The sequence below is a fragment of the Gopherus flavomarginatus genome, chromosome 7, assembly GCF_025201925.1.
Source record: "Gopherus flavomarginatus isolate rGopFla2 chromosome 7, rGopFla2.mat.asm, whole genome shotgun sequence".
In the NCBI taxonomy this organism is placed as follows: Eukaryota; Metazoa; Chordata; order Testudines; family Testudinidae; genus Gopherus; species Gopherus flavomarginatus.
Genome location: NC_066623.1, coordinates 110,320,198 through 110,334,256, shown reverse-complemented (window position 1 = coordinate 110,334,256; position 14,059 = coordinate 110,320,198). Strand labels below are relative to the sequence as shown.

Sequence of the window (14,059 nt, the reverse complement as noted above, 5' to 3'; positions counted from 1 at the left end):
ACATCTGTTTCATTTCGACTGGTGGTTTCTTGGAGGAGCTCAGCGTGCCAATTTAGGGCTGGTCGAAATCGATTGCTACCCTCCGATAAAGGCCGGTAGTGAAGACGTACCCTGAGGCGAGGACATTTCGAAGCAGGAGTTCAGGCTTCTGTATTTAGCGATCAGTGGAGATTTTCAAGAAATCCTTTGTCCGTTTCGTCTTTGCCTCCTCTGGGATGGTTCTTCACCCAGAGGGAATGCAAAATCAGGCTAGCAAATCCAACACACACAGATCTCCCCTGTCTGCTCTGGATTCGACAGCAAAATCTGGGGGAGGGTTTAGCAGATGCCTTCTTTACCTTTACTTAATTATTTTAATAATAAAAGTTGTTCCACGCCCATAAAGATACCAGCTCCCAGCATTTACTTTAAGTCATGAAATATACAAAGCGGAAATTCAATCGCACGTTTTGTGTGTGTGGTCGGAATCGCTAGCAGCTGCTTCGGATTTTTTTTTAACACTTTCGTTTATGCAGGGGAGACATAATTATTATTTTTACTTAATAAAAGTACTAAAAGTATCCCCTGCTCTTACATGTGTCCTTCCTGACCGGGTTTCCAAGGCTCTGATTATTCAATAGCTAATTTAAACAAAGAGGATAGAAAAGATGTCAAGTATCCGGAGCATTTCGTCCTTAATTTAGAAAATATATATATATATATATATGTATTCCCAATGCACATTATTGGGATTAAAAGAGTGTAAAAGTGAGAGAGCGCAGCTGTTGTGTTTACACACGCGGAGTTTTCCCCGAATCAGTAAGTGGTTGCCTTTTTTTTAAAGTGGTGAATAAAACCCATCTTTGATTCCAGTGCTAAAAAAAGAAAATGACTCAGTTTGTTTATGGGATGCGGGCTCTTGCATATCGATTGGAACTTGAGAAGTCCAGGGAAATGCCTGGCATGCACTGCTAAAATTTATTAAGGAGCCCTCTAATTGTAGCGAGCCTGTGCCCAAGTCGTTAGGTTTTGAATAATTGTGATCGGTATTTGGAAGCGGGGAGGATGCAGCTGCTTGGCCCAGTTCAGCGGTATTAGTGCTGGAGATTTGACCACCAAATGGTCGCACCTGTTCCTCAGCCGCAGCGAGCTGCAATTCATCACTGCTGTTTCTCACACGGCTAAATGTGGGGCTCTTTTTTAAATCCCACTTGTTGAAATCCCAGTTGCTTGGTATCAGACGGGAGCTCTCCTCCCCACAAAGGACTCTGCCTACAGAAGCGTTCTCACACCTGTGCGAAGCGAAGCACTCCCCCCCACACGGGCCCTTGACTGAATTCGAATTATTACCGGCAGTGGCCCGATCTTGCCAACCTTCATGCGATTAATCCTTTCTCACACGCTTAGCCTGGTCGATTTCAGGGATGACTCATCCGACCCCTAATTCTGGGAGGGCAAGGAGTAAAATTGGTCGTAATCGGGGGGAGTTAAGGAAGACGCTGCAAAATCTTCCCTATATAAAAATCCCCCATTACAAACTAACTGGATTACAGGGTCAGTACCCTGTTGCTAATTAACTCCCCCTCTTTAATTCGCCGCAAGAAAAATTGGTAAATCTCGTGAATTAACCAGCCTCCCTTTAGGAAAGCACCTAAAGACGAGTGATACTGAAGAAAGTGGATGGCAGGGTGGATGAGCAGTGTATGCGGACATCACACACGCGCCTCATTAGCTGGTTGGAAATAAAGTCTTTCAGATCTAAGCAGGTTCATTTGATCACAGCTTTCTCCTCCATCCCCTTGCGATACACAGAGCTATAGCTCGGGAGAGGGACCCTGTGAGTTGGTGCATTGCAGTAGATTGTAGCACCCTGTTTTCAGCCATGAGTAAGACAGGAATTTCTGGAGGACTCTCCTGATAGGAGGCCGAGCTCTTCTCTAAAGGGACAGAAGACTCGCGCTGACGCCAGTATAAAGGTGCTAAAAAGGGTGTGTATTGCTTCGAAGCAAGGCATTTCTCGTTTAAACGGAGAGCGACCTCTCCATTCTATTTTAAAGTCACTTGCTAGTGGCGTTGCTTGGGGTTCATCGCAGGTGCAACCGGGGGGCAGCTGCCTGGACAATCTTGGTCATAGAAGCCGCTTTTGATCTGCTTCCGGCTATTTCGGTTTTTGCAAAACGGTGATTTGGGGGGATGCTTGCTCAGCCGTGCGATACTAAGCGGGGTAGGAAAGCCTGCTCCGAATAAGTGGCACCTTAATATATCGTCCCATCGCTGTTACATTCCTGGATAAGCCCCCGGATCAGCAGGAGGCTGGGGATAGGGACGGGAAGAAGGATCGGGCCCGAAAGCTGGGCTGTCCTGTGGGGAAAGGCGATGGCTGGGGAACCTATTCTTACCTCTGAAAGCCACTTTCTGGGAGCTGCTTTGCCTTGAGCTTGAAGATGCATTTTCCCCCTCTGTCCAACACCTATCGAGCAGCAGCTTTGAATCGCCAGTGAGCTGAGCATCTCCCTGAGAAAGCGAGCGCTCCTGTCCCTATGCGCAGTGCAAAGGAACTGGCTCCTTGGGAGCTGGCTACGTGGGGAATCATAAAACCTGCCTCTGGTAAACTTAAGACCAGGTAGGGGTCTGGAAGGTGCGTTGGCCAAGGAGGTGAGCTCCCGTGGAAACCTTTCCCCTGGAAATGCCCTTCCTTGGCCCAGTCCCCGCAACTCTGCTCTGCATCTTTCCCAGGAGCCTTTCTGGCCGAGCTCCGAATCGGGGGGGGGACAGTGGGGAAACAAGCACCGTGTTAACCCCACGCGGAAAGCGTCCCCTGGCCTCCCCAGCCCCTCTGCTCTTCATACACGTAGCGGGAGCTGTCTCGGCGAAGTCCTGCCCTCGCTCGCTAGCTGAGCGCAGTTTTGGGGGGATGGTGGATTTGATTCATAATCCGTATTTTAGCCTCAGCGTGTTTTCAGTTCCGCCCTCTTCTCCCCCATCCCCAGGATATTCAGTGCAGCCACTATTTTGATCTGTGATTTCCCCCGGCCTCCCCGTCCAGTGAATTCTGAAGACCAAGGGACAGGATGAGGGCATAGGATGTCACACTTGGTGCCTAAAAAACCTGCCCGGAGTGATGATGTTCCAGGTACGGGGCGAAGCACGCTGCATGTTGCATCTAGTTCTGTTTGTTCGCTTTGATTTGTTCCGAAGCTAGAGTTGGCGTTTCGTTTCTGTCTGCTGAGGAGGGCTGAGGATAGCCCGGAATCGCCGAGGTAGAGAAGCGTGTGCACCCGCAAATCCAGGCTCGGAGTGGGAACCCGTAAAGTCCTTGGTAGGTGGGTTTGCCCAGGGACAAGCGTGAGGGTTTTGCAAAGGCAAAGCGGCGGGCGCAGGGTGGAACTAGCCTGAGAGATGGATGCAGATGCCCGGGGGAAGGGCTGAGGCCAGTGGAAATTCCCTCCCCCAGCTGCAAGGGGAGGTTGGCCCGGGGTGCCCCCAGGGGTAAGTGGCAGAGAGGGGGGCGGCTGGCGGATGTCAGCGGAGGCTGCAGCACGTGATACGCTGGCTGCGGTATAAAGGCCTCTGGAGCAGTTGCAGGCATCTCAGTGTGTGAGAAGTTCCGCTGGGTCTGAGCTCCGGGGGGAGGTCGCCTTCCCACCACCCCCCCTCCTCCGCTCCCCATCCCCTTTTCCACCCCTCCCTGCTCCCCTCCCTCCCCCAGACTCTGCCAAGGGGCGATCGCAGCTCCCAGCCCCTCTGTGTCCTTCCCCCCTCCAATCCCCCCCTCCAGCCGCCACCCGGATCCTGCCTTGACTCTCTCCCGCCCGGAGAGCGGCGGGAAGCCGGGAAAGCAGCCGGAGCCCGCTGCCGGCCGTGCCCGGTTGGAGAGAGAAGCGGGGACCGCGCAGCCCCGGCCGCCGCCGCCTCGGGACCATTCCGCGGGCCGCCGCTAGGTGGGGGGAGCCCGGGCCCGGCTACCCGAGAATGACTCTGGGCAGGAGCAGGAGCAGCAGCGGCGGGATCATGTCCGAGAACTCCCCAGAGGAGGAGCCGCTCTCGGAGGTGGAGGACGCGGATATCGATGTGGTGGGGCCGCCCCAGGACGGGGGCAAATTCAGCGAGGAGGAGGAAGAAGACGACGACGGCGACCCTCTGGGGCTGCCCAGGAGCGGGGCCAGCAGCCAGGCGCGCCGGGGGGGCTCCCCGGAGAGGCGGTCCCCCTCGGAGCCGGCGTGCGCCCGGGGCGCAGCGCCCGGGGAGAAGCCCCCGGCGGCCGGGAAGAACCCGCTGGTGAAGCCGCCCTACTCCTACATCGCGCTCATCACCATGGCCATCCTGCAGAGCCCCAAGAAGCGCCTGACGCTCAGCGAGATCTGCGAGTTCATCAGCGGCCGCTTCCCCTACTACCGGGAGAAGTTCCCCGCCTGGCAGAACAGCATCCGCCACAACCTCTCGCTCAACGACTGCTTCGTCAAGATCCCCCGCGAGCCGGGCAACCCGGGCAAGGGCAACTACTGGACCCTGGACCCGGAGTCCGCCGACATGTTCGACAACGGCAGCTTCCTCCGCCGCAGGAAGCGCTTCAAGCGGCAGCAGCAGCCGCTGCACCCCCAGCACCCCGAACTCCTGCTGCGAGCCGGGGGGGACCCTGGCCCGTTCCTGCCCGGCTTCCCTTACGGACCCTACGGCTACAACTACGGCCTCCAGCTGCAGAACTACCACCACCCGCACCCGCCCCATCCCGCGGCGGGGGGTACTTTTCCCTTCCAGCCCCCGCACTGCCCAGCCCTGCCCGGACCTCCGCCCCCGGCCGCCTCGGTCTTCTCCAGCGCCCCCAGCCTGCCCTCCTTCCTGGGCGGCGAGCTGAGCTGCAGGAAACCTTTCTACCACCCGCAGCTGAGCCCCACCGCCCTGCCTGCCGCCGCAGCCCTCCTGCAGACCCTCAAGGCAGACAACAGCCACGGCGGCAGCAGCAGCACCCCCCGGAGGCCTTCTTTTTCCATAGACAACATTATCGGGGGCGCTGCCCCGCCGCCCCACAGCAGCTCCCCCACCTCCTCACCTTACGCCTCTGGCCAAGTTGGGAGCCAGGCTCAAGTCCTAGCCATGCTGACTCCTGCTTTGGCACCGGTACAGAACCACTTAAACTTGGCCCACGAATCTCTCCTGCAGCCCGGACAGAACTTTTCCAGCAAAATCACAAATCTGAGTAGCTGTCCCTTTTAAAACAGATCAAACAAAAAAGCCCCCTTCAAAAAAATACCCTCTCCCCAAATTCTCCTCCTGTTGTGTTTTAAGGTAGGAATTCTTTCTCTTTTATTTTTTTGTCCAGATCTCTGTATCTCTTCCTTCTGCTCGAAAAAGAATTCTGAACTACCCTCCACTCTCCAAAAGTGTATTTATAAAGTGTCCATAATGTACGATGGGAAACTCAGCTGGTTAAAATGTAACATTTTAACGGTGTTTAATTTTATTTTTAATGATCTAGGGTCTTGGAAACATTTTCTTTGCGAGTTGCAAACATCCTGGCGAGAGAGCTGGTTTTGAAACTTTAAAGGAGAGTTTTAAACGTCTTAAAAAGCTTTTGCTCGTTCCTTCAAAGCTCTGCTTTTAAGGGTTTCCTCCAACGTATGAATATTTTTCTCCTCTCGAGGAAAATGTTTAATGATCCTATTTTTTAAAAAATCTTGGTTTGATTGGTTTTACTTATAAGGCACCATCCAGTATAAAAAAAAATCAGTGAAACTCAGGATGCTTTTAATGAGACCTATTCAAATACACACTTAAAAAATCAGAGATATCAGGAAGTTTTATAATTTTCACTTTTTTTATCCCAGTTTTTCCACCTCTTAAATGTGTGGGTGTTTTTAAAAAATGTATCTGTAATTATTTGTATATAGGTTATTCGGGAGATAATGTGCAGATTCCAGCTCCCTCTCTTCACTGGTTGTGCATCCGTCCTATCTATTTTAAGAGAATCTGTGAATACTTTGTGGAAAAAGCAACCCAGTTTTGTCCACCCTGGTGTAAATTAATAAATGTTTGTGAACTGTTTAAAACAAAACCCCAAACGATCGTTCGTTCTTATGTATTTTCTTCATGTAAGAACTGATCACCCCCCGCTCTAACGCTGGGCCTCAGAAGGGAGTGCTGTAGTCGCCCGTTTCTAACTGGCGTCAATTGGGTAATTTTTAAAAATAAAACCACTTCGATCTCGGTAGAGTGGGGCTTTTGGTTACTAAGCTAAACTGAAGCACCAAACTCGTTAGGTTTTAGCTCACCTAAATCGGAACCGAACTCTTCAACAGACATTGAGTAAAGTGAAATAGAAGGATGGACTATCAACAGTAGATTAATTTGTTTTTATTTCCCGGGATAAATATTTTAGTTCCTCTTCTTACCAGGTCAGAATTTAAAAGTTTAAATTTGGCTTTTTTGCAAATATGCCCTCCCCCTTAAAAAATCCCTCATAATTCAAGGTTTATAAAATCTCCTTTCTATTATTAGACTTTTAGTTTTGGTTCTGCACTGGGCAACCAATTGAACTCCTATTTTTGGCCAAGACTTGCGGTTGCCAGGCTGTTCCTGAGGGGAGAGAATACGTTGGGGAGGGTTGTTTTTCTCCCCTTTTTTATTGTGTTTGGAAACTTTGGCACATGGGAAAATAACTGGCAGAGTTTCGTTTTTCCTTGGGCCCGAGGAGTTCGGTGACCCAATGAAACTCGAGAGCTCTGCCTACATTTTGCAACAACTTACAAAAGTAAATAAACATCTTGCAAGGCTCCCTGGCACCCCCTCCTTCCCCCGCTTATTTTTTTCGTATTGTCACGCAGAAGCTTGAAAGCAATCGGGTTGCTTTAAAGAAGCATCCTGGTCTCTTGTGCAGAAAGCAGGGAAGTTGTGCGCAAGGAACCTTGCCCAGTCCGTGAATTAAACCCGACTGGGGGGTGGGGGTGATAACCTCCCTTATTCATTTACCAGCTTCGCATTGTTTTAATGGACTCCGGTCCCCACAGAGATCAATATATTAAAAGGGAGGAGGGGTCGCGGGTGTGTGTGTGTGTGTGGGGGGGGATTCGAATCGTGTAGCATTTTACATCTCTTAATACGCCTCGAACCTCGCCTGAGTTTGTTGATGTTGTTGCTTAAAGGGCTGATTCCCCCTGAATAGGCGCCCAGCGAGTGGTCTCACATCTCGCTCTCATGCACATTTGCTTCTGAAAAGCGATCTTCTGTCAGACACTTGGTCGTCCCCTTTCATGTCCAGCTCCTACAAAAGGGGCTACAAGGCTCGACATGGGAGAAAACAGGAGGCCAATGAATCTATTTTCCAGATTGCCAAGCACATGGTGGAAATGCTGAAGAGCCTCTGCAGCTCTTTTCTTCTTCCGGCCTCCCCTTTTCTTTGACTAGAACTGCGTGCAAGTAGTTAAAGGCCTGGGTTGGGGGTGTTTCTGACAAGCTCATTACTAGAGGGGTGGTCCGCCCCCCTCCCCCCACCGCCCTTTCTCTCTCCCCGGAGCCTTTGATGGAGTTAGAAGAAAATACTAAAGACAGTGAAGAGAAACTAACTTTGTTCAGATCCGCTTTCAGAAATGAGGTGGCTTTTAATAATGTGGAATCCAAAGGGAGAAAGGAGAGAACTTTTATAGCAGGGTTTTGATTTTAGAAGTTGTGAGCGATTTTTTTTTAAAGAGCCTGTGGGGATGGAGGGGAATGAACAAAGACATTGTGGAAGGGAACTAAATGTAGAATGTAGTGACTGGTAGAAAATAGTTTGAGAAGTATTTAGGATGAAATCCCATGTGAAAGGTAGAACCTGTGTGTATAGTTTGCAGCGATAATAAACAGGACATTGCATTGAAAACCCGGTTTGGCAGATCTTGCTTAAGGATCTGCTCTTACGGTTCTGCATGAGGTATTTGGGATTTCCCTTAAGAGGGCAAATCTATGCCTGGACGAGAGGTAGCAGTCTCTGAGTTACAGGTTGCAGACCGGTCATTACCCAACCCCAACGAATAGCTGTCCTGAGCCTTCCACCCGTCGCTCATTGAGTAGAACAATGATGGTTTCAAACCACCCCCCCCCCTCCTTACAAACTTCTTCTATTAGGTTGGAAATCACCTTTTGTGGCTGATATTTTGTCTTGCTCACCCATCCCTCCCCCTTCCGGTCCCTGCAAGTGAGAATATCTGTTGTTACTCTGCGACAATGAATGAAATTTACCAGGAAAGGTAACCAATTTTATTAGTAGTCTTGATTTTTAATCCGAGCCAAAACGCTATCAAACCTTCCTCATTGGCTTGTCTCGTTTGCATTGCAGCCTGAAACTGCGTCGTGGTGGGTTGATTTTTTTTGTTTTTGTTTTTGTTTTTGCTCGGCGGTTGTCTGGGCCTAAATATGAGTGTGGTATTTAGACACGAATATTGTATGGCGCGTGGACTGGTTAATCCATAATAACGACCCAATGGATCCCCTCATTTTGACATGTGTCGGGGGGGAAAGGGGGTTCGGACTCCGCTGAACCCCAGGTTATGTCTGATCTGAGGGCCTTCAAATTCCACCGCCAAACCTTGCCAAGGCGGCGGGGTTAACAGCGAAATATAAAAGACCGTTAACTCCAGAGGGGTGGTGTTTAAAGGCACCGCGGATAATAGCCTCTAATTACGGGGCTGGCTGACTCGGTAGGTTTGATCTTCACGGGGCATTATTTTTAAGCGGTCGTTGAGGATCGTTTTTCACGCCTGACTAAAGGGGGGTATTTGTTTATTGGAGGGGGCATTGGCAATAACCGATCGCTGATTCAAGGAGAATGATTAGCTGTCCCAGCCAGTATCTTCCCCTCTTGCCAAAATCCTGTTATGAACTTGTTCTGTTCTTGTTTGGAAAACTGCAGTGTTTTTTGGTTGTTTTTTTTTAAAGGAGGGGGAACCCTTTATAAACTTAGAAAGATTGAAGGCTGAATACGTGTACATGACACTACAGAGCCCGATCCTGTAGTTCTTCCTCGCTAGAAGTTTTTCGTCTGAATAATGACTGCAGAGTCCTTGCAAAATATAACCCTACCCAGCTCCTGTCTATACATAAAATGCCAGCTGGGTTCTCCCTTTTGCAAACGTTTCTTTGGTGGATTGTTTAGGGGTTGTGTTCTTTTTTTGGGAGGAGTGGTGAGTCAAATACCGTTCTGGGGTGTCATTTGAAGGGGCTTTCACCACTGCTTGGAAGATACTGAATAGTGCGAATGTTTCGTTTCGAAGTGGGTTTCATTCAAACGCTCATATCATTCAAGTGCACCCAAAAATGTGACCCCCGTGCGATGTTTTAGTGTGTGTGTAACTTCCCCCTTCCTTGATATTGCTAGGGAAAAATGTCTCCAGCAACATTTCTGTTTGCTAAGGGGGAGGCCTCCGAAGTAACTTAACTGAACAAGAAATGTTGTAACAGGTTTTAGAACACATCTGCTGTGGAGGGAAACCCCCCTTTCATTGTTAAATCACCCCCACCTCCAGTCATTGGCTTAAATTGAGTGATCACGATTCTTGGGATAGAGGGAGCAGCGTCAATTTCGATCTAGCTCTTAAATCCCCACCTAGCATCCCCATCCGAAACCTCAGGCTCCTGGAATCACATTAAAATTCTCTCAGAGCATCTCCTCCTTTGGCAGGTTCTGGTATCCATTATTGCAATCAGAAGCCCGCAGGAGCGTTTTTAACTGGTTTGGGGAATTGGAGAAGGGAATGGGCTTCTGACCTTTCTAATATTTTTGTCTTAATGGTTAAACGGAGCGCTGAAAAATTATCTGAATTATGGAAAACACGTTTTCTAAACGACACCAATTTCAAGTGGTTAAACCCTCCCCTGATGACCAGGCCTCTCCGGTTTCCTGTTTCTGAGAAGAACCCCCCCCCCCCCATGTTCACGCTTGCTTTAAATCTTAATTACAGTAGTCAGTTTACCCTTTATAAGACACTTTCTCTGACTTGTGAATTAAAACAAATATTTGCAAGGGAGTGGACTATTCCCCCGCCCTAATGCGCAACGTTTCTCACCCCCCCCCCTTTGTTTTGGGAACGAAATTGTTACCTTTTAAATTTTCCTAAGTTTTAAAATCTCCAATGACTGTTGCTTTTGGAACACAAGCGGCAAGTTATTGAATGGAAAATGTGATATTCCAGTGTTTAGATATTTCACGCAAATATAGGAGCAGTTTAGGCTCCCAAGTGAGGACTTTCTGTAACATGGCCTGGCAAGATTATTGGGTATTGCAAGGGGGTTTATTAACCATGTGCATTTGTGTCTCGTCTTGTTAGTTTTCTGAACTTTTTTTTTTTTTTTTTTTTTTGCATGGGCGACCACCCAGGGGCTGTAGTTATAGGAAAAAGCAAACGTGCAAAAAAACCTAGCAAACGTGTTTATTTCTCTAAAGTTTGAAGGCAGCAGAGGCTAGTCCCCCGGAAAAAAAAATCTGTTTATAACCCCCTTTCTATTTAGGGCTCAAATCGGGCATATTTAAATCTAGACCCAAAGGGTCATTTTATTAGCCACTTAATGAAGTTTAAAACTTTGTCCAGTTTAAGAGGCTTTGAAAGCCGGTTTGTGACAGTGATGGGGAAGGATTGTTGGTAGCGACGAGAGAATAATAGACGTCGTCAGTTTTACTCAGTTTGCAAGGCAGTGGGGAGGATAACCCCTTGGAATTGTTGAAATGAAATAGATTTATTGTGGAGCGCTAAAGGTCCGGAGCTAAATTTTTTCAGGGTGGTATTTCAGATCTCAGACAGCACCTCTGCCCACTCAAGCCAGCTGGAGTGCGAATATTTAGATATTTGGTACTTAATACTCCCGAATGGATTGAGACACGGGAGATTTCTTATATAGCCTCAATTCCACGCTTAAATGTTAGGCTTTTGTGGCTCTTCAGAGCACAAATCAGCCAAGCTGCAAACTTCGCTCCCTCTTTTCGTGTCCTCTTAATGCTGCCCTGTCTTATGCAGGTTAGGTCAGAAAATACTGCAGGTCACAAACAAATATGCTTCGTATCTACACACGCCCTTTGTATTTTATGTGCCAGCACGACTGCAGGCAGCATTCCCTGCTTGAAATCGGAAGCTCAAATTACAATGAAATAAAATGTGGCTGTTTACAGGGAAGCCAATACATGGTTTTGCACTTTTGTTTTATTAAAAAATCACCTTTCAGAGTTTCAGAATATAATGAATTTTGTGGCGGTTTTTAAAATCCATTTTAGTCTAAATTCTGGAAGCCCTCGCTGACTCTTGCCTTCAGAGCTAATTGTATCGGTTTTGTGTTTTTTTTACATGACACTTAAACAACTAGTTGTAGTTCATATTAATTACTCCCCCTCCAAAGGGTCTGTTATAACTTTAAAATAAAGATAAATTGCTATTACATAAGCTTTGCATCGTAAACCTGAAATCAGTGTGGATTTGGTTTGTAAAGGGTCTGGTAGTTGAGGGAGGGAATCAAACGATATTTTAAATAAGCTTTCTCTCCAGTTTTCCTTCATTTCATCCTGCGTCCTTTTTTACCTCTGTCTTCAACTTTTTTTTTTCTTTTATTAATCTGGTCCCTCCTGGATCTGAAACTGATTCCTTACCACAGTTGCCAAGTTTTCTTGAAGTGCTACTTGTCTGCTGTATTGACTGGTCCGGTTATGTTTCTTTCACAGCTCCGTGAATAGGAACTAACTGTTGAGTTTCACTTTTAATGACTGATCCTCAGTAAGGGTCGACGAGCCCCTGGTAAGCGATGATTCTTCTTCAGTTATGTAGAATTCCTATTTTAAAAAGCGGGGAGAAATTTGACTTGAGACACGCAGTTGGCAGAGTTCAAATAGTTCCAAGAACTTTGCATCGAAATTAGCAAGGCCATGAATCTAGACAGGGATTTTTGCATGATCTTTGCAATGCAGCTGCCTTGCAATCATTGAATTTAGCCACCTCACCGCGATTTTTTTTTGTCACGATAAACCAATTAGATTGTTTTGCTTCATTGCCGTGGAAAGTATTTAAGCGGCTAACGTTGCAGAAAGATGCCCAAATAAAATCAACAACGTCTGCCTTGTATAGGTTCCAGATATTCGGAAGACTGTAAAGGGATGTCTTTATGACTCACATTCAGCTTGAAGGCTGGAGAGACAACCACGGTATTAATGAACCTTTTAAAAAAATGTGTAAACTCGACAGTTGATTGTTTAGCAGAGTTTAGAATTGACTGGCGCAGGAATTAGAAATGGCTCTGCACCGAGATACTGAAATGTGAACTCTGCTTTATAAACCTTACTACGCGACACTACAGACTGAAAACACCTTATGCCTCTAATAGAAGCCCTCTTTTTTTCCATTTAGCTCCGGCTAGCATTTCTTGAGCATTTGTGCTATTTTTTTTTAATAAAAATAAAATTAACCTTTGTGTCTATGTAGATCATAGCAACAGGTGTCAGGATGGCGCATAACAAGCACCGAAGCCTTTGATCTCGAGTTTCCATCTCCATCTTAATTCAAATGCTAATTTTAATGGCTCTTGATGCTCCTTTGATGATACCTAGGGATAAAATGTTGATAAACTAAATCAGGGTGTTGGCTGTCTGCTTATTTTAAACGGCACATATGTAACACTGAAATAGACTTATGTACCAATCGAAGGCGCCTGGTTAATATTTAATACTGTTTAATTCCAAAATTGGATTGAGGAAAAACATCTCATTTTTCCCAAATCAAACCCCACTATATTTTGCCTTATTTTATAAATGTCTCATGTTTATTTTGGCAAGGCAAGCTGTGTCATTGGGGTCATTGCCCAAATAAATACATATTTTTTTTTTAAAATCGCAAGTTATTAACATTTGTTTCCAACGAAAGTTCATATTCCCCATCTGCCAAAGCTAGCCGTGTAAATCATAATGAAAATCTGCACGGAAGACTGTATATGGGGAAAGGAATAGAGATGTAGTTTTTTCTGTGTCCAGTCCTGCAAAGGATAAGTTGTCTCTATTCAACGTTTCAGATTCTTGTTAATTACACCCTCCTCCCCAATATTTCCTGGTTAATTAGGATCAGATTTACAAGTCAGACTGTGCAAGGTAATTATACCAACCACTTAATTTGATCAAAAAGGAAAGGGTATACAGACGCACATTTTAAAAGTTGGGCTAAGACTCCACTGACTCTGGACTGTAACCTCATTTTCGAGGAAAATGACAGTCTTATCAGCTATTTCATTTTGCTACTCTTTGGGGCGGGGGATTTATACTGTGAAATTAACAGGGCCGCTTCCTGCAGTCCTTACTCAAGCAAAACTCCCACTAGGAGTCGCCTCCCATTTTTCCTGGCTCAGCTTCCCTGCGCTCAAAAGATGAGCCGGCGTGCTCTGAAATTTGCGTTCATGAAGGGGAAAGGCTCCCCCCTGAATTAAACTTCATCACAGGAAACTTCGCTGGGAAGTAGGTGACTTTGCCGTGTAAAAAGGTGGTTTTAGGTGTAGCTGAAGTACCAGGCAAAGCTCCCCTGGAATGTCAATGGGAGTTTTGCTCCAGCTGGTAAATTGCACCAGTTCTTGACCATAGTCGTGAAGCAGGGCATGACCAGTGTTTTATTCGGATCTAACAAGGTCTTTCAAGATGCTGAACAGATCCTGACACGGATTTTTCCCCCATAACCCATGGGTCATTTTCTCTTCTGTCCCTCCCCCTCCCATTTCAGACATCAATATAATAAAATAATATTTTCACAAGGTCACAAATATGTACAAGTTAAGCATGTTCTTTAAAAGCAATGTTTTTTTTTAAAGAATTGCTTTTGATTCATTCCTTGGAAAACATTTTTTTTTAACCAGGAAAAACAACACCCCCCCCCCGCCCTCACTTCATTGCTAGTAGGACTGCATGATTAATCGACAATGAATTTTATTCAGTGCATTTATCTCTGATTTTCTCGTTCAGAAAAATGAAAGAAAATACTGCCCAAATGATTTGTTTAGGGGACGTTTGTATGAACAAATGACCCCAATCGGTCTTGCCCTCAGTAGTTGATAGGCACCAGGGTTAGCTGCTGTGCATTTTATCGCCTTATTG

General features: G+C 46.8%; 1 protein-coding gene across 1 annotated transcript; it reads left to right on the top strand.

Moving 5' to 3' along the window:
• The first annotated feature begins 3,893 nt into the window (after positions 1-3,893).
• FOXD2 (forkhead box D2) lies at positions 3,894-6,028 on the top strand. Its single transcript, XM_050961729.1, has one exon. It carries the CDS (start codon positions 3,952-3,954, stop codon positions 5,191-5,193), a length of 1,242 nt encoding a protein of 413 aa, XP_050817686.1. The 5' UTR covers positions 3,894-3,951; the 3' UTR covers positions 5,194-6,028.
• Positions 6,029-14,059: the final 8,031 nt, after the last annotated feature.

Excerpts from the sequence above, each read along its gene's own strand:
- FOXD2 (XM_050961729.1), top strand. The coding sequence starts at position 3,952 with ATGACTCTGGGCAGGAGCAGGAGCAGCAGCGGCGGGATCATGTCCGAG.